The sequence below is a fragment of the Clarias gariepinus genome, chromosome 26 (genome assembly GCF_024256425.1).
Source record: "Clarias gariepinus isolate MV-2021 ecotype Netherlands chromosome 26, CGAR_prim_01v2, whole genome shotgun sequence".
Lineage (NCBI taxonomy): Eukaryota > Metazoa > Chordata > Actinopteri > Siluriformes > Clariidae > Clarias > Clarias gariepinus.
Genome location: NC_071125.1, coordinates 17,437,083 through 17,465,074, shown reverse-complemented (window position 1 = coordinate 17,465,074; position 27,992 = coordinate 17,437,083). Strand labels below are relative to the sequence as shown.

Sequence of the window (27,992 nt, the reverse complement as noted above, 5' to 3'; positions counted from 1 at the left end):
ACTTCTACTTTTACTTGAGTAATATTTAGGCTATGGCATCTCTACTTTTACAGGGTTTGTGTACTCTGCACATTAAAAAACCTTCCACCTCACCTAAGCTATCTTTGTAATTAATTTGCACATCACAGCATACGTTCAGTGGAATTTAGTTAAACCATGAGATAATAATTATGTTTTATAACCTGGAATCAATCAATCCTAACATCAATCCTAACATTTTCACAGAAACCTTAAAAAAAGAAAAACTAATTATGGAATCTTATAGAAGATTCCATGGAAGATCGCGAGTTCAAATCCCGCGTTATGCTGTAACCTCTCGCAGCTGGAGGTCTAGAGAGAGCTGATTGGCCGAGTTCTCTCAGAGGGGAGGGATGAGAGGTACTTAGTGCTCCCACATTAATCACGGCTCTACGGCAATCAGGGGCGTCTGTGAGCTCACGCAAGCGGAAGGAGCGGATAGCGCTGTCCTCTAAGTGTGTTATGCCGCCCACAACGGTGCGTGAGGGAGCAGTTTGAAAAGATGCAGTCGGCTGGAGTCATGTGGTCACGTGATAGTCTTCGGCCCTCCTGACTGAGTGGTAGTAGTAGCCTTAATGTGGAAGCCCTCGGAGGAATTGGACACGACTAAATTAGGGAGAAAATCAAGGAAAAAATCTAATATATATATATATATATATATATATATATTGTTTGCTTTCCCCATGAATATATTCCCCTCATTCTCCTCTTTCACTATTCAGAGCGGTGCACTCGGTCTTCTTCCTTGAGCTGTCTCATATGCCCTGTCGTTTTCTTCTTCACTTTTGGAACAAGCAGGTTACTTTGAGTGCAGACTTGATTTTAGGGAAAAGCCTCACAGTGCTAGACGGTGTGAGTTGGGAGGGTGGTCAATTACTGCAATCTGCTTCTTGGGTTAAAAAGTGCTTCGCTGAGAGCAAGGACCCTGTTTGAGTCTGTTCCAGAAGTTGTTGTCAAGTCTGTTCCCAGGGAACTAACAAAATAAGACCTTCTGCAATGCTTTGATCAGAATGCAGCAGAGTATAACTGGGGAAGGGAAAGATATTGAAGGGGAAAGTAATTTACATTTTTTCTTTCATTAAAATTGCATTACAGCATTAGTGTCACTATTATCAGAGGTCTAAACTACACAAAACATCCAAGACATGCAATATGGAACGTTTCTTTAGCAAAAACATAAGACATCAATTAATGAATTTTGCACTTGCAAAAAGACCTACAACGCCTAAATATCACTTTAGAAAAATATTGCAACTTAAAATAACAGACTGCATGTATTAAAACAATCCCTTTTTAATAAGCTAAAATTATTTTTTTTAATGCGCAACAATGCCCTAGGGACTATGCCCTAGTGAAATACTCAAAAGCTGCTTAAAATGTATGATTTATTATTGCCAAGGTGATTCTGGGTTCGTATTAAATATTCACTGCATGTCCACACCTCCAATACCGACAGCTTTTACACAGAGCCTGTGAAAATATTTTCATTTATATATTACTTTTGTCTACACCTAACAGTATTTGTAACTTTTCTCCATGTAAATTGTCACATCTATTTGGACAAATCCACATTTTGCTATATGTTATCCATTTACCTTCTATTTAAATCAAACTTTAAAACACATGCAAACTAGTACTTGTTATCTTATTTACCCACTCGCTTATCGTCTATACTGATTAATCCTGTTTATAGGGTCACGGGGGGCCTGGAGCGTATCACAGGAGACTTGGGGCACAAGGCTGGGTACACTCAGGACAGGGTGCTGATCCACTGCAGGCAACATAGGCAAATTGCATTTCAACTAACCAAGCACGGGGAGAAAATGCAAACTCCATGCACACAGAAATGGGAATCAACCCTGGCCTAAAGTGCAAGGCGACAGTGCTAACCACTATGCCTCCATGCCGCCTAGTACTACTTATCTGGTAAGTAAATCTGAGTCGTTGTGTTTTTAATTATACAAGGAGTGTTCAAGTGACACAGAGACTTGTGATAAAATTTCTTGTTAATGAAGGTTTATAGAAGATTTCAGATACAGCACGGTGATCAGAGAACTAGCTACAGTTTAACCTTTTATGGTGCAAACGGTTTAAAGAAGGCTATCAGTCCGTGAATGATGGACCCAGCAGAGGTTATTCGGAGCCCACTGCTGCCGTTTAAGCGAGTGAAACACCTGATCTTTAAAAAATGAAAGATAACTTGTCACCGACTTGCAAAAGAGACACATTTACATTTCAGGCACTTGGCAGACACCCTTATCCAGAGTAACTTACTTTTTTATTTCATTATACAACTGAGCAGTTGAGGGTTAAGGGCCTCGCTCAAGGTCCCAACAGGGACAACTTGGTGGTCGTGGGATTTAAACTTGGGACCTTCCGAACCGTAGCCCCATGCCTTAACCACTTATTGTAACATGACCTTACAGTCCTGACCTCACTCCTAGCCATTTTCACATGCACCATTAAAGGAGTTCCTGGGAGGCCAGCATTTCAGACATAATGCAGGCAGTCCAATCATGGACTCCAAGGTACTGAGAAACCTTTCTACATCAATGGTATCCAAGCACTAGTGAGGATAGTTGGGATAAGTGCAAAATGTAGCAGGGAATTATGTAAAGAAATAAACAGAGAGGTTCTGCCATCCTGCACAATCAGGAGTCCCACTTGTGTAACATTAGTTTTCACATTCACCTTTTATAACCTAAATAACTGTTAGTCAATACGAAGCGTTTGCATTTTAAGTTTGTACCACCTTGACCACCTCCAAAATGCGTGCGTACGTCTCAGCCTTCACTGGCAGCAAAGGATGTGATAATAGCTTTAGAAGAATCTTCTGGCTTTCCATTTGAAGCAGTGGGCTTGCCTGAGCAGATTTCCACCTAAAAACACAGAATGCACACAAACTATATCCAGAGCAACGATACTTAAAGATTAATTCTAAAACAACTGCTGCTGCTTAAAAAAAAAAAAACTCTGACCTTTATTTGTCTAACAGAAGCTAATAATTCCTGAAGTAATTACAGATACTTCGAAAAGCTTACAAGAAGGAGCAGATGTTGATGAATTCCTTAATGAGAGGTAGGTGCTGATGGTAGGGAAAGCCATCTACAGCTTGGCCAGCGAGTTCCAGCAGCTCCAGCCAATTCTTTTCTCCCTGCAGAGTACAACAATATCATGCTTTCAGAAAACACATTAATACCTACATTATACAGTACAATACCACTATTGCCTTATTTATCCATCTTCAGTCATTACTGTTATATCACTGTAAGACATTCTGATGTGGATGCAAACAAATGTTAATGCACAGTTACTCAGTGGATTTTATGAGTAAAATAAATTAGGAATTGGACCCACACCCGGTTGTATTGTTTGTATTAGGGTTTATTGCCATATCAGCTTCACAGGCTATTTCATGGCAGATACATATTAAAAATTACTAAACTAATTTATATGAACCAATATAATATTAAGTTGTAAATATAATGTAAGGGATTTAAAAGGTAGAGAGCAAAAAACCTTTCCAAAAAAATTTAATAACAATAATAATAATAATAATAAATTAAAAAATAATAAATAAATATCAGGTTATAACATGAAATTGGCCAGAAGAACAAGATTTTACACAAGGTTTTACACAAGAACTAAATATAATTAATTGAGGTAAAGGAAAGGAGGATTTCCAAATAATTTTCAGTTCACTATTTCCATCGTCACTAAGAAATGGCCATGAAAGAAAATTGTGGATGTCAAGGCATGAGCAGGATACAGATGATTTCCAAATGACCTGCAAGAAGGTTTAGCTAACATGATGCACCAGTCTACATGATTGCATGAACATGATCTGCATAGAAGAGTCGTCAGAAAGAAATCTTACCTGGGAAAACATCACAACGATAAACATCTGATCCATGTGAAAAGAACTTGTACACTTGCTTTGGACTATGAAGCAAAACAATTAAACTCTTTGGGCAACAAAAGTATAAAATCTTCAAGGCAAAGGAAGGTGGGGGTTGTAAGTTGTAATACTTGTAACCTGTAAATGTTCTAAGCAAACCTTTACTTTTGCTTAGATAGCCATGTAAATGTTTTTTTTAAACATTAAGGTATGTTACAACAACATAGCACTTACTGTATTTTCACATATTAATTTCACATAATTATTCTTGTGTGTAACTGAAAATACTTGAAGGCAGCACGACGCCCTCGCTTTTAGCACCCTGAAGAATCTTCTTAAGGGGTGCGATTAACACTCAAGCAGCCGTTGTTTGTCTGTTTGTTAAGATGACACCGGGAACCTACAGAGCTTTGCATCAGTGATGATGTCTGTCTTTACTTCTTGCTTCTATTTTTAATTCTGCTGCTTTTTAAAAATTCTTTTTTTGACAGTAATTACTGATTAATGATAACCAGACGTATATTTCTCCTTAGTTTAAATTTTACTTAAACAGTACCAGAAACACAATCCAGTGTTTCCTACTTAGTCTTATTCACCACTGTATCAACACTTATATACCATATATAGGTCAGTGCTGATACTATGTATATCTATATCAAATATCTATATTAGAGATTCATATCTGGTATAGTATGGCAAAATATTTGCTCGCATGCCTTCACATGCATATGAACTTGAGTCTAATTCAATTCTTAATCCATAGGGTTTAATATGATGTTGGCCCACCGTTTGCAGCTTCGACTATTCTGGGAAGGCTTTCCACAAGGTTTAGGAGTGTGTTCATGGGAATTTGTGACCCTTTTTATAGAAACGCATTTGTGAAGTCAGACACTATTGTTGGACGAGAAGGCCTGACTCACAGTCTCCACTCTAATTCATCCCAAAGGTGTTCTATCGAGTGCAGGTCAGGACTCTGTGTAGGCCAGTCAAGTTCTTCCACACTGAACCCACTCATCCATGTCTTTATAGACCTTGCTTTATGCACTGGTGTGGGGTTGCTTTTCGTGAGTTTAACCCAGCCCCTTACTTCCAGTGAAAGGAACTCTTAATGCTTCAGCATACCAAGACATTTTGGACAATTTCATGCTCCCAACTTTGTGGTAACAGTTTATGGACAGCCCTCTTCCTGTTCCAACATGACTGCTTACCAGTGCGCAAAGCAAGCTCCATAAACACATTGATGATTGAGTTTGGTGTAAAAGAACATAGCTTAAATTTTAAAACTTTGAAGAAGCACCGTCAATAAGGTTGCTCGTTCAGCATATTCAGGTTCGCTGTTTCTCTGAGCCTTACCTCAGCCCGAACATCTTTTAGGAAGGAACAAGTAGCCTCCATCATGTTAGCAGCTTGACTAACTCTGCGGTACAGGGCATGGTTTTCGGTGTTTGACTGCTCCAGGTAGGCCACGGCTGACTCGTGGATGCTGGGAAACGCAAGACTGAAGGGGAAATCCAGACAGAGATGGAAAATGGCGAACGTCGTACCCTCAGGGACGTTTTCACTCGCCTTTAAGAAGAAATGATAGGCAAATGATTAACATGGCTTGATGTGCACACACACACACACACACAAATACACTTACATGTACAGAATGTGCCAGTATTGTAAAGATAATCAATTAAAGAATACACGTTACTGTCAATTACATCTAAGGTTGTTGTTAATAGTTTTGTAAGAAAAAAGGCTTTAGGTACTCTTGCACAGCAGAGAAACACTAAGTATGTAAGGAGGGTAAAAAAAAAAATTAATGATTGAATGAAATTAATCTAAAAAGAGATTATTCTTAGCCAGCATTGACCTGTGGCACTAAAAAACAATATTTGCTGGGTAACAATTTCACACTAGAAGATGTGAAAAGACAACTGCCAAGTGATACAAAAGGATTTTACTGCAAAGAACCTACAAAAGCTATTAACACCAACCGCGATATAACCAAATGCCAAGAGTGTGTGAGATATTTGCTAATCGAATGCATCTGAAAAACGGTTCACACACCAAAAAAAAAGCTAAAAACGAGCTGCTCCAGCAACAATTAGTATTTATAAACAAACACTGAAAATCAAAGTTGACAAAACTTCTTAAAAAAAATACAAGTAATAATATGCACTGTTACATACAGTTTATACAACTGTTCCTGATTGGTCAAAAGATGTTGGTTTTTTCCATAACAGCAACTCTAAAACTTGTGTGGAAAAGATGCAACTGTGTTTTAGAAAGGTTAAATTAGTGGCCTGCATCAGGCAAAGAAAACAACTAAGTTTCAATACTTTTAGCAAGCTCATGAGTTTAAAAAAATTGTCTTACACATTAGTGAACCCTGAGCATTGCAGTAAGTAAAGTAAGAGCATTGCAACATACATAACGTGGTGAGAACTCACTAAACAGCTTTAAGGATCACTTGATAGTGAGACTAATCAGGATAAATTAATCAATTTGACAGCAAGCCTAAAGTTTGGACTTTGAGGCAATAGAAAAAAAGGTCATGTGGTCTGATGAATTTAGACTGAGCCTATTCCTGTCTGGAAAGGAAGTAGGGATGGAGGGAAAATGTATCCAGTTATATATCGCGATTCTTTGGTGTGGCATATTATGTATTGTCACACTGAATCCAAACTGGATTTAAAAAAAATACATAACTGTTGAATTTATATATTTTTGCATTTGAGGTGTAAAATAGTGTCGTTCCACTATGAGCCTACAGGTGGCACTATAAACTATTCCCACACTGGCAAGCACCACTGAGCCTGTGTTGTAGGAGCAAATTATTTGTATAAAAGTTCGTTTACGACCATAACAAAATATGAGGAAATTTTTTTTTTCTATAATTGTGATACTTATAGAATCAAATGCAAATCAAATGCAAATCAAATTGGCACCAATGTGTCCTGATATTATCATAATTTGTGATCCCTGGTGATTCCCAACCCTACTAAGAATAGCATGAATAGCATCATAAATAAAATCATGCATAGTGCTACTGTAGGCAGAGTTATGATCTGATCCTGCTTCATTGTTCAGTTTATGTAGCAATAAAATTAAGTCAGCTGATGACCTGAAAGTACAGAATGATAAGGTTATCCAATCATATTCCAGCAATAAAAGTTTGAAAGAGTGGTTCTGGGAGCATGAAAAATAATTTTACAGATGAACTAGCCACCACAGAGTCCTGACTTTTATCCTTTTAAAAGGTCTAGAAAGACTTTATGTAGTGGTTTATGTGAAATCCTAAAGACAGAGGATTTTGAGCCTTTTTGGCCTTTTAGTAAAATATCAAGCTGTTCTTTTAGATTATTTACTTCAAAAGAAAGGGTCTGGGGAGGAAATGGCTGTTCATTGTATTTCATTAATATATTTAAAAATGTAATGAGTGACAAACTGATATACTATAAAAATGATAAAACATTTCAGAACAGGAAATAAAAAGCGGTATAGATGATAAGTAAGTGAGGACAGGAAATAAGCAATTCCGGGATATAAATTGTGACTCCACTTTTCATTGGAGCATATTCACATAAAACCATGCTAAAAGGAAAAAAAAAATACCATGTGGAAAGAAAAGGATAAGTTGGGGCCCTCTGTACCGATCAACTGCACCTAAACCCATTTGATTTTCCTTATTAATGTTAAAAGAATGGCACTACAAATTCTGTGCCCCTTTCTCTGTGAAATAGGCAGACAGACTTTCCTCAGCATGCTGTACGTACGTGCATCAGAACACAGCCATGCATTAATTATTTATAGCCAATACTAATTCTATGCCTTCTCACCTTCTCCACAGGTAGGAGTGTTTGCAGAAGGCGAATGGTGAAGACAGAAGTCCCCATGTAGGACATGCGATGGTGAATCAGAGTTGAGTCAGGTTGCTCTGACGATGCCACGTGACGGTGATGGCACATGATGTCTCCAAGCTTTTCTATACACACCCGCAGCTTCTCTCTCTGTGGGGGGGAGGGGGGGGGGGGGGAGAGAGAGTGAGAGAGAGAGATAGAGAGAGAGAGAGTGGGAAAAAAAAAGTTGCTAATCGTTTTTTTTTTTTAAGTTTGAGTCAATGGTGACAGAAAACCAGCAGGGGGCAGCAACACATTTCAAAGTGAGTTTTAGTGGAAGCGAGCTCTGTTTTGCAAAGGGTGCATTAAAAATAAATGAAGGAGAGGTTCAAGCTTTGCAGAAAAAATCTATTCAGCACTATTTTAAGTGTACTGTGTACCAAGAGGTGCAATTTAATACAAAAAAATGCTTTCCAAATGAACAGACTAAGCCCAAAATGAATTATTCAAATGATTTATTTAAGCAAATGAGACACCCCTGATATTATCAGTCACGCTCTTGTAACATGAACAAATTTAAAGCACTTGCCAGTTCGTTGGCGGTGATGCTGCACTCGTCCCAGAGCTCATTCGGGGACACGATGACCCTCAGCAACGCGAGGATATCCGACAGCAGTTCCAGCGTCTTCTGGAAAACCTTCATCTTCTCTGAAACATCCGCAAGGAGACACAAGAGAGCAGGATGAGTAGTTGGAGTGGGGGGAAGGAACATTTCTGAAGCTGAAGTTTGAGGACTCTCACTTTTCCTGAGGAGTTTAAAAAGGAAGGAAAAACATCTGGAGGCTCTCACAGTAAAGTGAGAGAAGACTCTCACCTGTCCCGAGGAGAGGAAGTGTGTGCTGTAGGGTCTCCATACAAAATCTGGCCATGTTCCACTGCTGCAGCCGGAGCTCCGGCGGATCCTCACCCTCCGGCTCCAGGTTGGGCCCGAGGGGAAATTCTCTCTGAGAGCTGCTGCTGCTACTGCTGCACGCACCGAGTCAAAGAGAATCTGTAATCACTCGCTACAGGCACGGTGTTATAAAAAAAAAAAAAATCACAGCCGGTTTCTGTAATATTTTTTTTGTAAACAAAGCAAAAACTAAGCTGTAATGAATTCTTTTACGTTGCTTTATACAAAATTAGATTTAGTCTTTTAGGAAGCGGGAGACTTAATCATTTTCTTTTTGTGTAAATGAAGGATGCTGGAGTAATATGAGGGCTGTTCAAGTCAAGCCAAGACTTTTGATTGTGCAGAATAGCAGAAATCCCTTAATTTCTCTATATAATACCCTGCTACACCAAATATATCAGCGTTTATATCAGCGTTTCGCTAGAGCTTGGATGAAACGCTGGCCCCCTTTGATAGCCCAAACATGTGTAAATGGCTTGGAGCAAGGACAGGATGGGGTATGATAGATGGAATAAGCCAAATCTTTTCAGTTGAGTTCCTGTAATATACAAGTGGTGGTGGTGAATGACTGTCTGTACAGTTCCCACAGACAAATGTGTCTCTTCTGCAAGTTGCCGACAAGTTATCTGCTGATTTTTAATGATCAGGCGTTTCAGTCGCTAAATGTTCATGGAAATGACTGCAGTGGGCTCTGAGATACCGCCGGGATCGTCGTTTTCTCAACATCGATTTCTTTTGAACCATTCAAACGCTTTATCTTCATATTTATCTTCACCATACGTCTTCTTTAAAATGTTAATGCATGTTTTACACCTTTATTGGCAAGGAATTTCAAGTCCAGGTTTGACTTGACTTAAATGATCCTTATATAATAGTGAGGTATGTAATTTCTTAAACCAGCAGTAATCATATACTGTATCTTTGTTAGAAGTTTATTTCAGCCCAGCTAAAAAAAATTTAAAAGCTGCTTAACTCCACCTTGACAAATTGTTATTAGTTGTATAACATGATACAACAATAGTAAAATTCTTTAATAGGAACCTGGTAGAGGCAGCATCGCCGTCCTGTCCGTCCCCTCGGACTCTCATCACAGGTCGTCCTAGAACAGAAGGGCGGGGGGATAAGTCTTCTGGAGTCGAAACCCCTGACCTTTGGGTCCCTCTTACCTCCTGAGGATACGATGTTGAAGAGTTCTGAGAGAGTGGATCTACAAGGAACAGAGAGATATATTCAGTCCCATTCAGAAAGCTCAACTTTCATATTGTCCCTTAAACTTGGTCATTTAGAAGCATGGGTCCTTTCTAGGAATTTTAGACATTTGAGTAAAAATGAACAAACAATATTTTCATGTACATTACTAGCTATAAGAATAGCTCCCTAACATAGGTACTAGTGACAGAAATTGATTAAAAAATTAGGTAATACAGAAAGTACTAATAAGTGAGAAAACACTTGCAGAGTTGTGGAGAGGTGTGTGTTAAGTCCGGTGTGTTATACCGTGCTTGGCTGAGCAGAAGCTGGGATCTCTGTGAAAACGCAGCCGACTTTTCAAGCTTCCACAGAGCTGCTGAAGGCAGGCCAGAGCGTGGAGAGCCAGCGAGGTGGAATCATTCTCTGGGCTCACACTGAGAAGCTGCATCAGATTCTGGGGAGAAGAAAATGAAAAAAAAAAAAAAAAACACACATATATACACAAAAATCATGTCTAGTAGTAATAAACCAAGTAAATCAATAGTCCAGCATTTTCTCTCAGTGAATAACTTGAAACCATCATACCCCTGCTGCAGTGTTCTATAGCATTTACAGTCACCCTGTCGAAAAATAGTAAGGTGTAAGCAGAAAACACTCATGAATGCCAACAGGTGCGGCTTCTGTGCCCATCAGTCAGGGTGGAGGTGCGGCTTCTGTGCCCGTCAGTCAAGGTGGAGGTGTGGCTTGTGCCCGTCAGTCAGGGTGGAGGTGAGGCTTCTGTGCCCATCAGTCACTGTGGAGGAGCGGCTTCTGTGCCCGTCAGTCACTGTGAAGGAGCGGCTTCCGTGCCCGTCAGTCACTGTGGAGTAGCGGCTTCTGTGCCCGTCAGTCACCGTGGAGGAGCGGCTTCAGTGCTCGTCAGTCACTGTGGAGGAGCGGCTTCTGTGCCCGTCAGTCACCGTGGAGGAGCGGCTTCAGTGCCCGTCAGTCACCGTGGAGGAGCGGCTTCAGTGCTCATCAGACACCGTGGAGGAGCGGCTTCTGTGCCCGTAAGTCACTGTGGAGATGCGGCTTCTGTGCCTGTTGATCACTGTGGTTTCTATGACTGTCAGTCAGAGTGTAATTGTGTGGCTTCTGTGTCTGTCGATCACTGAGAAGGTGTGAAGGTGTGACTGAGAAGCTGTGCTTATCAGTTACTGTGGGGGTGTGGTTTTAAAGGAAGCCTGCCCCTATACATGTTGGCAAAGTGAAGGATCAATGGCCAATGTATAGGTAAGTCTAAGTGAAAGACGCATACTATAGCTTCTATATCTCAGCTTTACTGAAGGAGGTGTGGCCACTGCACATCACCTCCAGGGAAGGAGGCAGGGGCTACGTACCAGTTATTCCAAGGGAGAGAATCACTGGCTCTGTATATGTCAGTCTTGGTAAAGGAGGTGTGACCTATACACAAATTAACCCAAGAAAGGGAAGTATAGTCAATGTAGCAGTTAATACGAGAGAGGGAAAAAAGGCATGTCATCTCTGCTAGGGCTTTGTAGAGAAGAAGGTGTGGCCTAAGTAGATATCAGCCCAAGAAAACAAATTGTGGTAGGTTGTCCAAACAAAGGAGGCGTGGTCTTTGCATCTGTCAGATCTAGTAAAGGAGGTTTTATGTATAAAAATGGCTTACCTGCACTATACTTGGCCGCTGCAGGAATATTTCTGCTGGAAAATCCTGCATAATGACGTCTCGCAGAAGCTCGCAGGTGGTCCGTACCAAGTCTGGATTTCCGCTTCTTAAAGAACTGTGCATTAAACAAGAATGAGTCAGACAGTTCAAACACAATCCTTGAACGTTATAATAAATATGAGTGGATTTATCCTAGACAGTAAGACAGCAATGATGAGCTTTGAGCACACATACCTTTCATTTGACGATAAAATATGTCTGTCAGTTGCAGTCAAAGACAACCAAGGGAAGACTGAAAACGTTAAGCATCTTACAGAAGTGTTCACTGCAAAGCAAAGGATAAATACAAGAGTCAAAAATTATCACAATCAGGAAAAAGGTTCAACAATCAACAGCCAACATGTCTTCATTTTTCTCGGAGGAAACACGTAATAGCCTTCGTTTTCGTGCCACGAAAAAAATTGGGAAGACAATCAGGACAAATAGACAGAAAACAATTATCAAAAAAAAGGGAAACCTAAACTAACCTTAAAGGCTAAAAGAAGAAAAAAAAATAGTGCTATTTTTTAAACTTCTGTTAAATTTTTTAAAAGATTAAATGCTTTACAGCAGGAAAAACCACTATGCACATGTCAAAAAGTTGTATTCCATTTAAACACAAACTTATCTTATCAGCGTCTATATAAACATGTGAACGGTAAAATCTCTAATCGGAATGATTCCAATCAGATCAAGGAAATATCGATGTAAACGTTAGGGATGGAAGTAACAAGGGACCACCTGATACAACATTATCACGATACCTAGGTCTTGTTTTGTACACACACGCACCGCTTACAATTCGAAGCAGCAGCAGTGCGGGTTAATGTTATATTTTTACCTAACATTTTGTATTTATAATTTTTATATGCATATTTTGGAGTTGTGTAACAAATCATCTGAGTTTCTATTATTTCCTATGGCGAAATTTGCTTTGATATACGAGTGCTTCAATATACAAGTGCTTTGATATACAAGCACACTTTCAGAATGAATTATGCCTGCAATCGAAGCTTTAACTGTAAAGCATATAGCAATAAATTTAGTATTAAAATATTAGTTAAACAGTATTTGAAAAGTGAATTCAGGCTCTTGAGGCACAGCCCTTAACCCTAATCTGATCAGATGTACAATATATTAATTCACTCATTCATCTTATATACTGCTTATTCTGTACAGGGTCAAAGGCGGGGTACACACTGGACAGGGTGCTGCTTTTGAGTTCAGGAAGCAAAATTTACAATTTTAAGACGTTTTCATTACATCCTTTCTGTTATTCATACTCATACATACATGATTACAAAGGATCTCTGCAACATGACCACCTCAAATGCAAACATATGAATGAATTCATATGAATTCATTAATTAATTTTTTTCAATCGATTTTGAAGTCACTGTGGTGATAAATGAATCACACAAAGAACTGAGACACATAACTGAATCAATTTTCCCCACATCTAGTAAATCTAGCTCTGGTGCTCATGGCAAAACTCTTGCAAATAGTACAGAGCAAGGCTAAACGTGAAATGCGAAAGAGCTGTGGGTTAAAAAAAAATGAATAAATAAAAAAAAAAAAATGTTTATCCACAATTACAGTGAAAGTCACCCAGCATGTAAACATCATCAAAAGAATCCTCCAGTCTCAGCCAACGGCAAATGGCACCATCCAAACACTTCAGAGCTGCGCGCAGGAGTAAATAATAGATAAGGCGCAGAAAACAGTAGTGGGGATAGATCTGACAATCCCAAGTAACTGTGACATCCAAAGGGAAAGGCTGGAGAAATACCAGCAACTGAAAGACAAACTGAGGAGAACGTGGAAGGTTAAAAACCCAGATATCTCCGTGCTGATTTGAAACAAGGGGCTTCAACAGATTCTACAATAACACAATATTTCAGAAGAGTTAAAGAGTGCAAAGAACTGCATAAACACAGCATCTCTAATAGTCTAGTCTCTAAACACAGCATATCTAAGTCTAATCTCGGGGAAAAGGTAGCAAAGAATGAAAATTTTTTATTATGTAGTGAAGGTGAATGGATCAGGATTTTAGGGGGCAGAAATACAATAAGAGAAGACCGGGGAAACTGAAGAAAAACCCATACAAATATGACAAGAACACACAGACAATAACCTGAGTCTAGGATTGAACTAGGAACCCTGGACCTGTAACATGACAAAGTCTGGGTTTGCCCTAAATGTGCATCTAGTATGCTGTACTGAGGACGGAGCTTGTTTGATTTAGATTTGATGCACTGCTACATGTGATTATGTATTAGTAGCTTTTGATCCAGTTTATTTGATATAACTGACAACTTTCCAGTTTAGCACCATTATCAGAAGTTAAAATTATAGATCAATTCATTCATTCATTGTCTATACAGAGAATCGTGGTCTATCCCAGAGAACTTGGAGCACAATGCAGGTACACCTTGGATGGGGTGCCAACCAATCACAAGGCCCAAGCACACACATTTACACACCCATTAACACATTATGAGCAATCTTAAAATGCCAATCAGCTTTCTGTGCATGGGCCGTGGAAATGTAAACCAGGAAGCCTGTGTAACATCCAGAATGCGGCAGTTCTGTGGGCGAAAATGCCTTGTTGATGCTAGAGGTCAGGGGAGAATGGGCCGACTGATTCAAGCTGATAGAAGAGCTTACTGAAATAGCACGTGAAATAGCTTGAAATACAACTGAGGTGTGCAGCAAAGCATTTGTGAAACCACAACACGCACAACCTTGAGGCGGATGGGCTACAACAGCAGAAGACCCCACCGGGTACCACTCATCTCCACTACAAATAGAAAAAAAGAGGCTACAATTTGCACAAGCTCACCAAAATTGGACAGTTGAAGACTAGAAAAATGTTGCCTGGTCTGATGAGTCTCGATTTCTGTTGAGACATTCAAATGGTGGAGTCAGAATTTGGCGTAAGCAGAAAGAGAACATGGATCCATCACGTCCGTTACCACTGTGCAGGCTGGTGGTGGTGGTGGTGTAATGGTGTGGGGGATGTTTTCTTGGCACACTTTAGGCCCCTTAGTGCCAATTGGGCATCGTTTAAATGCCACGGGCTACCTGAGCATTGTTTCTGACCATGTCCATCTCTTTATGACCACCATGTACCCATCCTCTGATGGCTACGTCCAGCAGGATAATGCACCATGTCACAAAGCTCAAATAATTTCAAATTGGTTTCTTAAACATGACAATGAGTTCACTGTACTAAAATGGCCCCCACAGTCACCAGATCTCAACCCAATAGAGCATCCTTGGGATGTGGTAGAACTGGAGCTTTGTTCCCTGGATGTGCATCCCACAAATCTCCATCAACTGCAAGATGCTATTCTATCAGTATGGGCCAACATTTCTAAAGAATGCTTTCAGCACCTTGTTGAATCAATGCCACGTAGAATTAAGGCAGTTCTGAATGTGAAAGGGGGTCAAACACTGTATTAGCATGGTGTTCCTAATAATCCTTTAGGTGAGTGTATATGCATGTATGTATGTATGTGTGTATATATACTACCGTTCAAAAGTTTTAGAATACTTTCTAACTCCATGATGGTTCCTGATTTTTATTTTTTTCTACATTGTAAAGGAATGCTGAAGGCGTCCAAAAAAATGCATTAATCTCCTTTGAACAGTTGATATTGCGATGTGTCTGCTACTTATGCTCTGTACAGAAGTCATAACGCCTCTAATCTGAGGTGCTGTTAATTGGTAATTTTTCAGGCTGATAACTCTAAATGAACTTCTCCTTTGCGGCAGAGGTAGGTTTTGGTCTCGCCCTCCTGGGATGGCCTTCATGAGAGCCAGTTTCATTATGGTGCTTGACGGATTTTGCAAATGCACTTGACAATACTGTTCTTGCAAGAACTGTTACAGAAAGGCTGACCTCTGTGTCTTAAAATAACTAACTGTTGTTTTTCTTGTTGTTACGTAATTACCCAATTCCATATGTGTTATTTTATGGTTTTGAAATCCCCAGTATTGTTGTAAAATGTAGAAAATAAATCACTAAACAAAAAAAAGAGAAATTTGTGTTCTAAAACTTTTGAATGGTAGAGCATATTTATTTATTTATAAAAAAAAATTTTTAATGCTCTGTTTTTTTAAGTGCTACGTGACTTTTACATTTTTGCAATGTCAATTTATGTTTTAAATTAATGATACCTTAACTTAAAGCCTTCTTTTTATAAACATTTATTGACCAATGCTGTGTTGCTAGCGCGGATTCATGCTGAGTTTTAAGGGTTAGTACGCACAGTACCGTCAGTACGCACTTCTTATACTTTTTTATATACTCTCGCAGGAACAGAACAAACAGGTACAGGAACAGTAGTGTGAGAGGGCACGGTCTGCTATTACTGTAGTTAATCGATTGCAGATGCCATTTTTCTCCTGGACACCGTTTTGAAACAACTAGGACATTTCATTTACTAGGGATGCTTAACTAGGCATTCCATTTTTTCGCTTCTCAACTCAACCTCATCGATGGCCATGTTAGATTTAGTTTTCCTCCTAAGGTATGAATTTTTCAAATAAGAAAAACACTTTTTATGCGCTTGGTATAAACACCATCTTCATTTCAGAGGGTTCACACTCGTCTAGTTTCAGCAAAGACTGCATACTTTTTTTGGCTCAGCCTTTCCCTACAGACAAACTCTCTCAACACCATAACTGAAACCTCATCCTAAAAAAAATATCTTTTACTTAGGGGGATTTGATCTTTTTGTTTCCTTTTGCCTTTTCGGTTATATATATGCGGGGTCTGCCTTCAGTAAAGAGAGCGCTTGCAAACATAAGACTGTTCAACTGCCATATGCGGGCAAACTTTTTGCAACTGCTCGTTATTGAACGCAGACTTGGTATCATGTGCATTTCTGTACTTTGAGCTCTGTCCATGGTAAATGTACTTGGTTGAATGAAGGCACAGATGAGCAGTTGGAGATTATTAAGAGATTCATTTATCACTTCATTTGTATTTACTGATCGTTAGTCAAAAAACACGGACAACTGACAAGAACTTCTTGTCCATCCAAACCTTTCCCACCTCTACATCAGGTGCCATCGACAAAAAGAGCGAGTTGACCAGTAAAAGGTTACATTTACAGCATTTTGCAGCTACCCTTATTCAGGGCGATGTAAATTTTTATCCTACTAACAGGAGTAACTCGGCGGTGGCGTGGGTTGAACCAGGGACCTTCCCATCAGTAGTCCAACACCTTAACCAGTGAGCTTCCCAAGTACAGTCTCACATTGAGGTACTGACTCCATATTCGGTCAGCATCATTAAATAAGATAGCTAATTAATTTTTTTGTGTTTATGGCTTCAGTTTAAATTAGGGCTGCAACAACTAATCGATAAAATCGATAATTATCGATAATGAAATTCGTTGTCAACGAATGCCGTTATCGATTAGTTGGGCTGTTTACGTCACTGAGGCGCGCGACCACAAGATGCACAAATACACACACATACACAGCTGCTCGCGCAATGGAGGTTACAGAAGCACCGGCAGGAAAAAGCGCGCGCCCCGAGTCCTCCAAGGTTTTATAGCAATTTACATTAAACTCCTCTAAGAAGACGGTAACCTGCACGCTATTCAAGACCGAGATTTCATTGCATGTCATGCACGAACACTTAAAAAGAAAACATGTTGGCGTTACGGATGGTGAAACGTCAGCAGGGTCGGTAAAAACTGTATCTCTTCATCGTGTAAGTTGTGTAAGTTGTATAGTTTAAGTGCTTTTATTTAAACTGTTTGCTAACTTCGGGACAGTCGCGCTAGATCTGTTCACGTGTATCTCGCTCGCATCGCATTGCGCAATCACCTCACGAACAATAGTGATTAGTTACATGGCGCTATTTTAGATAAGCTTAATTTACACGGTGCGAATAATAGTAGAATATTACATTTAGTGATTGTTGTGGTTTTCAGTGAATGCAAATAACAGTATATTTGTGACTATTAGCTTTTTGCATTTCTACAGTTTTTTTTTTATAGTCCAATAGATCAGTGTATTTTTTAAACTATATATATATATATATATATATATACTGTATATATTATATACTACATTTCATTTAAGGTTTAAAATGTCAAAATTAAAGATTATTAAACTCTATATGTGGCTTTTGCATTTTTAAAAGTTTTTTTATACATAATACCCTGATTTATGTTTTTTTTTTTTTTTTTATAGCAAAATATCAAATTAAAGAAGCGGTTAAGTTTTATCCGATTAATCGATTAATCGAAACCATAATCGCCCAACTAATCGATTATCAAAATAATCGTTAGTTGCAGCCCTAGTTTAAATCAGCGTAGCAACATGATTTCATCTGGTTACCTTATGAAAAGGGTTACATTTTGGAGTTGTTGATCTGGAGCCCTAGTATTAAACAGGATTTAAAAATATATATTTTTTAATTCGGGCTCTTGAGCACGGCCCCTTAACCCTCAGCTGCTCACACACACTAGACAGGGTGCTGCTTTTGAGTCCAGGGAGCAAAATTCACAACTTTAAGACATTTCCATTACATCCTTTCTGTTATTCTTACCAGCTAAATGGCTGTAACAGCAATAAGTCTGTCTGACTGGAAATCAAGGCAAGGAAGAAGAATAAAAACCCTGTACAGACTTTTAGTACAGAGAAATACTGGATGCACTCTATTTGCTTTGTGTCGTGTGCTCGCTCTGTTCTCTCTCTATTTCCCTGCAGACTCGCCCGAGGAAGTGCGCCTGAGGCCTGCCGGTCCTGCGCTGAACCTCGAGCGTTGCCGCATGCTTTGAGCAAACCTCACTAAAGACCGTCGCTGAGATTTGCCACCTGTCACTGACATGCTCAAGGAGCCACCTCTCACGTCCTAAAGCTCCTCCGGGGCTTTTAGTCTGTTGCATGAGAAACACCACTTTCTTTGATTTTTGTCAGTTAAAAAAAAAAAAAAAAGGTAACAGTTTTGTCTAGAAAAGTTCAAGCCATGCTGTTTACTCAGCAAGGACAAAAATGGATCACTTTAATTTATACATTGCCATTTATTTATCGTCACACCACATTTTGGAACTATTTACATGTTATAATTATCATATCTATAAAATAAATACATCAGTGGTGGACAGATCTATAAAATGTGTGTAAATATAATAAATAAAGCACTTGGGGAGGTTCTGTTAGATTAAACTAATCAACAACTGGGGAATGTATATGTTTACTCCAAACCTGATTATTTCCCCATAATTCCACAGCAGTCGAATGAATCAAGTTCTATACAATGAGTTGTGTGTAGTGTTGTAAAAACCACAAAAGTCTTTATCATTAAGTCAATATAAGGTTTCTCGGAGGAAACATACCTGACACGCTGGGCGTTGGTGCGGCATCTGTTGGCCTCGACGCATTTTGCTGGAAATATCCTCTAAGTGACATCTCCTCCACTGAGAATATTAAAAAACAGCTTCAGTAAGGAGCCATAAATCAATTTTATACCGGCATGGTGAATGAGAGGTGCCGCTGGTACTCTTTGATAGGGTGGCGCACTTGGAGGACGTTCTTTTATGCGTCGCTGCAAATCAACATAATGGCACACGGTGTGTCGTGCATTAAAAGCTTACTGGGCTGAAAAGAAGAGCTCGGTTGCTGGTCGGAGGAAGTGTCCGCTGGGTGAGTGTGAAGGTGGAAGAGCTGGTCAAGAATCGTCTCTGTGATGCCTCGAAGCTGGGGGTCAATGTTGGACGAGAGCTGGGTTAGGAAGTCCACTGCTCCTACGTCTCTTAACATATGTGCACCGGTTGGATGCTTTAACATATAAGAAAAGAAACAAAAACAAAAGGTAGCATGATAAATAAGCAGCTGTTGGGTTGTATTAATCTTTGATGATTTACACTTAAACGCAAATCAACTCCATTTTAAAGGCAGGGCTGTACACAATGCAGTATAAACTGCATATCCTTACTGATCAAGTGTGAGAACAATGACCAGTCATGAGGAGAACAAGATTGAACTGCTGCACAATTAATTATATACAGTATTAGTCAAGACTTTATGTAGTTTGTGAATAATTTAATTATTAGATGTTGTGTTTTGTTTTATTTTGAGGAGATAAATACTTTTAAGATTGTTTGTACCTAGATAAATACATCTAAATACAAAATAGCACTTTTAAGTTAAATATTTTTTGCAACTTTGCGAAACTGCAACATCCCCAATAGGAACAAATGTTTTACTGCGACAGGCTGTAAAGTGCCTGATGAGACAATACCAGCCTGATCAAATGTCATCATCATGTTTCTCATTAGTTCATGCCTTAAGCTAGATGTTTTTTGTTTTTTTTTATGCTTGAATGATTCATAGGTCATCTTTATCTGAAACTGCTCAGGTACAGGGCCTGGACTGTAATTGAAAGCCAAAAGAAATCCTTTAGGAAACCTGGAGAATTATACCTCAACACTACATTAAAAATACAATAAAGTCTAGCTCTTTGTACGATAAATATGGAAAAAATAAGGGGTAGCTCAAAACTTTTGTGCAGTACTGTACAAAAAAAAAATCGCCAAAGCAATGTGGCAGGAATGAGTGACACTGTCTTTATGATGTGTAAGACTAGGATTTATTCGATAACTACACCACAGTAATTGTGGTGGAGCCTTTGGACACGTTGCAAAGTCAAGATTATTCATTTCACAGAATAAAATCTGAGTGCATAACAAAATACTCCCTGGCAGATTTAAGGTCCAGGTCGTATTGTAGTTTGTGTGATCGTTTGTGCTACACTACCATAGCGAGTGTGTTAATGAGCTGCAGCACGTCTTCCTGCAGCGGGACTTCGGGGAAGTTAAACCAGTGCAGCAGGTTGATGAAGAGCTGTCTCTCCTGAACGAGATCAGCCGGGTAGATGAGACTGAGCTGAAGCTTGGAGACAATGTTCCTCAGGGAACGAACTCGGATCTCCACTAACGAGTGAGCTGGGGGAAAAATATAACAACAACAGTAATAATAATAATAATAATAATAATAATAACAACAAACAACAGCAAGAAAAATCCACAGAGAATGCCCTGAAGGACGATCACCTACTGTTACATGACGTCCTTACACTTACATGGGCATTTCACACTGACATATGGTCTGCAAGACTGCCTCTCATTAATAGTAACCTTTGCTCTAAAACACTTTAAATATCTACAAGATGTGAAATGCAATTCTTGAGCTTTATTATTTTAGTGATGTATTTTTTTTTACCTCCTGTAAAAAGTTAGCAGTAACTGCGGTATTCATCTCAAACTATTTTTTGCCCACTATTATCATCATATTAATGAGGACAGAAGCAGTGATGGAATCCAACATGTTGCACTTTGCGTTCCAGAATGCAGTGCGGCTGTACATCAGAGCTGTGCTGATGTAAAGATCTATGAGTTTACGAGCATGATAGCATTGAAGCCTGTATTTTTTTTTTAAAGATGTACTGTACACCTTTTGAAAGTGTACCAGTTGGGAAGTGAGAGAACTTATCAGGACTGAACTGATGCTACACTCTCTTTACATAGCGTGACAAAAGGACTAAATCCCAAGGAAAAAATAAACTCGTCATTGAAAGTCATGCTTTCATTATAAACATTTTATATGCAAGGGGCATTCGAGTCAAACCGGGATTTTGCAACCTTGTGATAGTGCGGAAAGACAGAACACCTTTATTTTCTACATAATGCCCAGACTTCCTAATCAGTTTTGCCTGACATTTGCCTCAAAGCAAAAAAGTCCTGCTTTGACTTGAACGCCCCTTATATATTACAGACAAAAGTATATGAATATTAATATTTTAATAAAATCACTTTTTCCATGTTTTATGTTTCAATTATTATTTCCAATAAATAAAATTTTATTTGCATGCCTTTGAAACATGTTTGGGTGCCAGTCCTTTTGCTACCTACGTTTCTGCACCAAAAAAAAAAGTTGAAGCGAATGGAGCCTATACCAGGCAATTTAGGGCACAAGGTGGCGTACACCATGGTCAGGGTGCCAATATTATCTGCATAAGTACCCTAAGGAAACCCAACAATGGCAACACAAATTGACTCAGACAATGACTATATAATAACATAATAAAGGCATATAACTTGAGTATTTCGAAGTCAAATGTAATTATTAGTGTTGATAAACTGTAAAGAACATTATAGAAATACCATACAGGTAAGTTATCTACTGTATATGTACTTTAACTCAACGTGTTTAAATTAAAACACTTAAATTACATTTAAACCAATGGAATGGCATGCAAACTCCACGCACACAGACTCAAGCCGAGAATCGAACCCTCAATCCTGGACCCTGCTTCTACTGACCACCATTGCAACTGCAATCAGTAACGTTCCCCTGTGACATCAGCACGACACAGAACCACTACAACATCAACCAACAAATCAGCATCACAACCACTAAACATACAACAAGTAGGTCAATGGAAACACGTCTAATATGTTTCAGGGTAAACTTTCCCTTTAAGGCTCATTTCTAAAAATAACCAATAATCAGACTGCTTCTAACTAATAACACAGATCTTAGGACATTCACTGCAAACTTTGCACAATCATCTGCTCAATAATAATAACAAACAATTACTTGTACAATTATTTGCGCAATAATAATAAAAAAAAATCATTTGCTCAAACTAATATTTATGGGAATAAATATGTTGGCATTCACGGCCCCTAGTTACGGAGGTTCTTGGATGAATGGATGGATGGAGACTACTTATGACATCAGATAGAAATGGGGCGTTTCTAATAGAATTAGCATATTTATGCATATTCATGAGTTGCTCCAATAGAACCTTGCTAAGAGCGATCAGTTTCTAGACTTTAAATACAAGAATAAACAATACAGAATAATTTCTGCTCTGTTTCATTTCTTAACATGTATTTAAACATGTTTATCTGATATAAATTTAAATTAAGTAAATATTTTTTTTTCCCTGAACAACTTTGATAACTGACGGCTAACGGTAAGAAATCACCATGGCAACACAAACTGACTTGGACAATGACTATATAATAACATAATAAAGGTATATTACTCGAGTATTTCAAAGTCAAATGTAATTATTAGTGTAGATAAACTGTATAAAACATTATAGAAATACCATACAGGTAAGTTATCTACTGTATATGGACTTTAACTCAACGTTTTTAATTTAAACACTTTTAAAGTGTAGCGCACGTGCAATTAAATATTATTTTTAGATTAAAGAAACAGTTTAGACAGTTTATTTAATACATAACCCCTTTTTTTTTATCACTTTCTAAATAGAAACACACACAAACTATCAAACACACGGCTAAAGTCGACTAGCTTAAACGTTAACTCTGGCGCAGAACGCAGCCGTCAACTTACCGAGCTTTTTAATAAGTGATGCTAGCTCCATGGCGCGGTTTTAAGGTTAGCAGTAGCTAACTACACACTTATTTCCAACATTTAGAAGCTTCTCGTGTTTTCGTTTAACGTCCTTTCACTTTGAAGTGCACCGTCGCGGCTTTGTTTTTAACCACGGCGCCAGTTTCGACTACTTCCGGTTCTGTGCCGAGCTGCAAAGCTGGCTGTATCCTGAATGTCTCCTTGTGCCCTATAAGTGTGTACTAAGTACCAAGCACCACAGTAATGGTCTAGACACTATACTTAGTGCACTAAGTGTTAATTTAGGACTCAGGTAAGAACACGGCTGCAATGGAGTGACAGCTAAACTGCAAGACACAAGATAGGGCTAGGACCATTAGTTTTGGCACCCTGTAAGATAAAAGAACACATCACGCAGAATCCTGTTTCTAAAATATGCTATAAAAATAAGTTAGTATGTAAATAAGTAAACAAACAAATAATAATATTCATAAGTACAATGGTGTAGTGGTTAGCACATCGGCCTTGCGCCTCCAGGGTGAGATTCTCACCTCAGATGTGTGTGCATTATAGTTTGCATGTTCTCCATATACTTGGTGAGTTTTCTCCCACAACTCAAAGACAAGCAGATTAGGTTAATTGGTGTCCCCAAATTGTCTGTAGTGTGTGTGTGTGTGTGTGTGTGTGTGTGTGTGTGTGCCCTGCAAGAGATTGGCACCCTGTCCAGATAATAGAAAATAATAATTGAAATATTAAACATGTTTTTTTTATGCCTGTGATGCCTTTAAAAAGTCTGATGCTTTGTTAAATCGTGTTGTTGGGTTTTTTCGTGAAAGACACTTAACAACAGTTTATTCGTTCCTGACCTCACTCAAAGATGATTCCCACATGTTTGGGCCATTAAAGGAGCTCCTGGGAGGCCAGAGTTTTCATATCTAAGCACTAGTGAAACGCTGGGATAAGTGAAATAGTGTAGCAGGGGATTACGTATATAGAGACATAAAAGGAGTTCTTATTCTCATAACTGCGTTCTGTTATTCTCCGTAAGGAAAGTCCTGATTTAACTTGAACACAGCTCAAAAATTCAAATCAATTAAAAAGTGTTGAGCAAGTGCAGTAGATGAACTGGTCTACGAGCATCTTTATGTTATAAAAATGCTAGTCATGACTAGCTAGCTAGCATTAATTAGCTAGCGTACCTTCACTGCAAGCAGCAATTTTAGGTTAACACTAGTGATGTTGGAATATCCTTGTCATATGGATGAATGATTGCAAAAATGTTAGCCACAACTCTCAATTAATATTTTAACTTAAAATAATTTACTATCTTTAGCCAATGCTGCTTTCACTTATTCCTTTCTTCCTCCTAGCATCTCTGCTACACCAATTTCGCTCTATTTTTAAACAGAGCAGCCTTTCTTACCTGTCTGTTTAAAAAAATGAAAACAAAATGAGACTCAGTTTATTTAATTTTATTATTATTTTTGTTTTAAATGAAGTAAGTGTAAACATGAATTGTTCAAAACCAAAAAGACATTAGAAGCCTGTATTAGCTCTATGGTTCAACCCTCATTGCTACACAGCCAATTAAAAAATAATAAAAAAAATAATAATAATAAAAAAAAATATATATATATATATATATATATATATATATATATATATATATATTTGCTATCAGTTTTTTCCTTGTCTATGCTCTGGCAAGCCCTAAGTGCACCCTTGGCATTTGCACTGTACATCTATTAGTGATAACAAATGGCAGCACAACATCAATCTTTGATGGTTTACACACAAGGATTTGTTTCTATTGGAGATCAATACTGGCATATCCTAGCAGATCTACTATTCGAGGCTTTTTTGGCTCTGATACTGTAGTCCTTTGTACTGAAATGAAAGAGTGTATTTAGTGCTAATCTTACACCAGTCAATATAGCCAGATGTGTATCAGCTGTTGGCCGTGTCGGTAGATAACGCTTATTTGTTGACATTTTAGACCTAATAGAGAGAAATGTCAGTTTGTAGAAGGTATTGATAAGGGAACTCTTCTTTCATTTAAAGAATAGATTTTTGCGTGTGTGTAGTTTATCTTTGTGGTAATGCTGTAATTCTATGTGCATGTTTTGTCAGGCGTTCCTTACTGAATGTAACAGCACGCAGTTTCGTTTATGACGAAAACAGGTACGTCAGGCCGAGCTTATGCCGTAGGTAATGGTAGCATGTGGGCGCCAGGAGGCACGGTGGTGGAAGTACACATACGCAAACATCTCTGATTTCTAAACATCCTTTCTACATACCTACACATATGCATGTACTGTTGCTTTTTACACTTTTCAAAATGAAACTCCAGTTTGTAGCGTACTGTATGAGTATTTAACACAGACACTCATTTAGATAATTGATCAGTAGAATTGCCGCTGTTTCACAGTTCCAGGTCTCTGCTTGAGTCCTAAGCTTGAATTGCTGAGCCCCATTGCTGAGCCTACATCTACCCAACTAAACCAATCCCAGATCATCAAACTGCTTCCAGAGACCTATGCTTGATGGACCACTAACCCATCGTTCTGGAACAGGGTAAATTTGGACTGATTAAACCACATGACTGTATTGCTTCAAAGTTTTTATGCTTTTTAGGAAATTGAAGGCCTTTTTTTTTATTACCCTTACAACTGTATTTTTATTGCTACACATTTGTTTATTCCCAATCCTGTGAGTTCTCATGATTTTTTCGACCACATTTCTTCCACTAAGTTTTTAGTTTGGTACTATCTTTCCAGGTTTTGATAATGTGTTAAAAGGTTCTTAAACCTGATCTAGTAATTTTATATTCTTTAGTTTTTATCTTTGCTTCCAGCTCAACAATACGACCCTTCAGAAATTTTTCCATTTTTTTGGAAATGCAGGGTATATTGAACATGCAAATTGCTCATGCTCTAAGATGTAGTGGCGCATGTATACCTCAATCCTCCTCACGTATCCCACCAGCATGGTGGTTGGTGATAGGCTAACATATTAATTAGTATTTAGTCAGGGGATGGCTTAAGAATTACAGTATATACCGCGTTTGTTCTGTAAACAAAAAAGAAAACGCGATATCATAATTACCTTTCTGAATTCACTTTCTCGAAATCTGTATTAACAGAATTCAACTGACCTTTGATTTCCAACATAAGTGACTTTTCTGGTTGTTTGTTCTGTCCTCAATATAGGATAACGTCTCCAATGTTCCATCCATGGTAATCACAGATATCTTACAGATGTGGTGAATGAAGATCAAATTGAAACTTTGTGCTTGTTGCTGCCAGTCTAACACAGTATGTGTGAATGGGTTCGGCTTGACTTGTTGTTCTTTATTCTCTGTGTGAAACCCTGTACTGGTAATCAGGTTTGATCTGGGATCACTCATTCGCATCACTTGGTGCGCAGGAAATGGACAGAGCCTGTGTGTCCTCGCGTCCATATTACTCATCCTTTTTGTCCTCACGCTGAAAATCATTGTAAAAATCAGTGCCTTTCTCTCAGTGAGACACCCTTTCTCAGCGAGACGTCTCCTCAGACAGCAGTGTATCTCAGCAAAATGGCCCTCAGACCCACAGAGTTATTTCTGTATTCATTTTTTACCTGTTGGTTTCTTGTCCTCTCGTCCTTATGCACTCTGATGGATGCATCATCTTTTTTTTCTGATTATCATCTATGCTCTGTAAGAAACATGATCGGATAGAAATTGATCTGCCAAGTAAGCTTATAACTTTAGAGTTATTGATACCTTTCATTTTTAACATGACATGAAATATAATTACATACATATGGGTATAATTGCCGCCCTTACAATGCCATATATGTTTAGCTCTCCCTGCAGATGAGTGCACCTCTGTGAGTAATTCAACTGGAGACGCGTTGCTCTTTCAATCATTTCTGTGTTGATGTTCTGTCTGTTCTTGTTAAAACTTCCACCTACTGTCATGTACATGCCATCTCCTGGCAGAAAAACAAGCCTTGAAGCGATAATAATCTCATAAATTTTCACAACAGATAGTATACAGTGAGGTTGTTTTTCTTGTAGACAGCCCCTTTTCTGCACCAACCATGCAGATGATGCGCATGACTGAATCAAGATATGTGTCACCAGGAGTGTACTGGGAACGGGAATTCAGAATTGGACTGGACTTTCCACACTGGACTGGACTGGTGTAGAGAGGTCAAATATGTGTTTGCATATACTGTATGTGTGAAGAAATGTAAACAATTACAGTAAAAAAAAATATATATATATACACTGAAACCCTGTTTATCACATACATATTGTGTTGTGTAACTGAAACTTACAACTTTGCATGTGTCCGCCCACATTCTACTTTATACCCTTGAGGTATATCTGTTGTTTTTATGGCAGTTACTTAAGGGGTCGGGTTGCCAGATCAGTGCATCACAATCACGCTACGTGCAATATATAAGCCTAAGCTATATGTCTTTGGACTGAAACCAGATTCCTGGAGAAAGCATGGGAAGAAAACCCAAACTCCGTGCACACAGACCCAAGATGGGAATCGAGCTTAGACCCTGGACGTGCAGGCGACATAGTGCTGCCATATACAACAGCTTGATTATATATACTTATATAATATATATATTTATTTTTAGCCCCTCCTTACTTCATCTCCATTGGGCATGTTTCTGCAGCGAGCTACTCTAAATTTATCTTTAATTACTCTGGAATGGTAATGTATGTTAACTAGCATAAATTAACTTTGTAATTTTAGTCACAAAGCCCACACACAGCCAAGTGCAGACGGGCCGGTAGAGAGACAGAAAGGGATGGTAAAGATGTGTTTTTTTTTTTTAATCATCTATACATTTTTTTTTGCTCTGTTCTTGTTTGTTTTTTGACAACTGACAGGCCCACTGATGCACCGGCCCACCGGGATTTGTCCCTGTGCACCCAATGGCCAATACACCAGTGTGTGTCAGTGTTGTTATTTTAGGCTAAACCACACCCGTGGG

At 38.7% G+C, this 27,992-nt stretch overlaps 1 protein-coding gene across 1 annotated transcript in view; it reads right to left on the bottom strand.

Moving 5' to 3' along the window:
* rttn (rotatin) overlaps positions 1 to 23,155 on the bottom strand; it is an 83,080-nt gene extending 59,925 nt beyond the window's left edge. The window contains exons 1-14 of the mRNA XM_053487906.1: positions 22,992 to 23,155; positions 20,379 to 20,566; positions 19,217 to 19,400; positions 18,959 to 19,039; positions 11,793 to 11,883; positions 11,559 to 11,673; positions 10,193 to 10,340; positions 9,737 to 9,902; positions 8,618 to 8,769; positions 8,333 to 8,451; positions 7,744 to 7,914; positions 5,270 to 5,482; positions 3,060 to 3,172; positions 2,771 to 2,897 (exon numbers count right to left, since the gene is read on the bottom strand). Coding sequence (XP_053343881.1) covers positions 2,771 to 2,897; positions 3,060 to 3,172; positions 5,270 to 5,482; positions 7,744 to 7,914; positions 8,333 to 8,451; positions 8,618 to 8,769; positions 9,737 to 9,902; positions 10,193 to 10,340; positions 11,559 to 11,673; positions 11,793 to 11,883; positions 18,959 to 19,039; positions 19,217 to 19,400; positions 20,379 to 20,566; positions 22,992 to 23,022 — 1,899 coding nt within the window. The 5' untranslated portion in view covers positions 23,023 to 23,155. The remainder of the gene's footprint in view (positions 1 to 2,770; positions 2,898 to 3,059; positions 3,173 to 5,269; positions 5,483 to 7,743; positions 7,915 to 8,332; positions 8,452 to 8,617; positions 8,770 to 9,736; positions 9,903 to 10,192; positions 10,341 to 11,558; positions 11,674 to 11,792; positions 11,884 to 18,958; positions 19,040 to 19,216; positions 19,401 to 20,378; positions 20,567 to 22,991) is intronic.
* Positions 23,156 to 27,992: the final 4,837 nt, after the last annotated feature.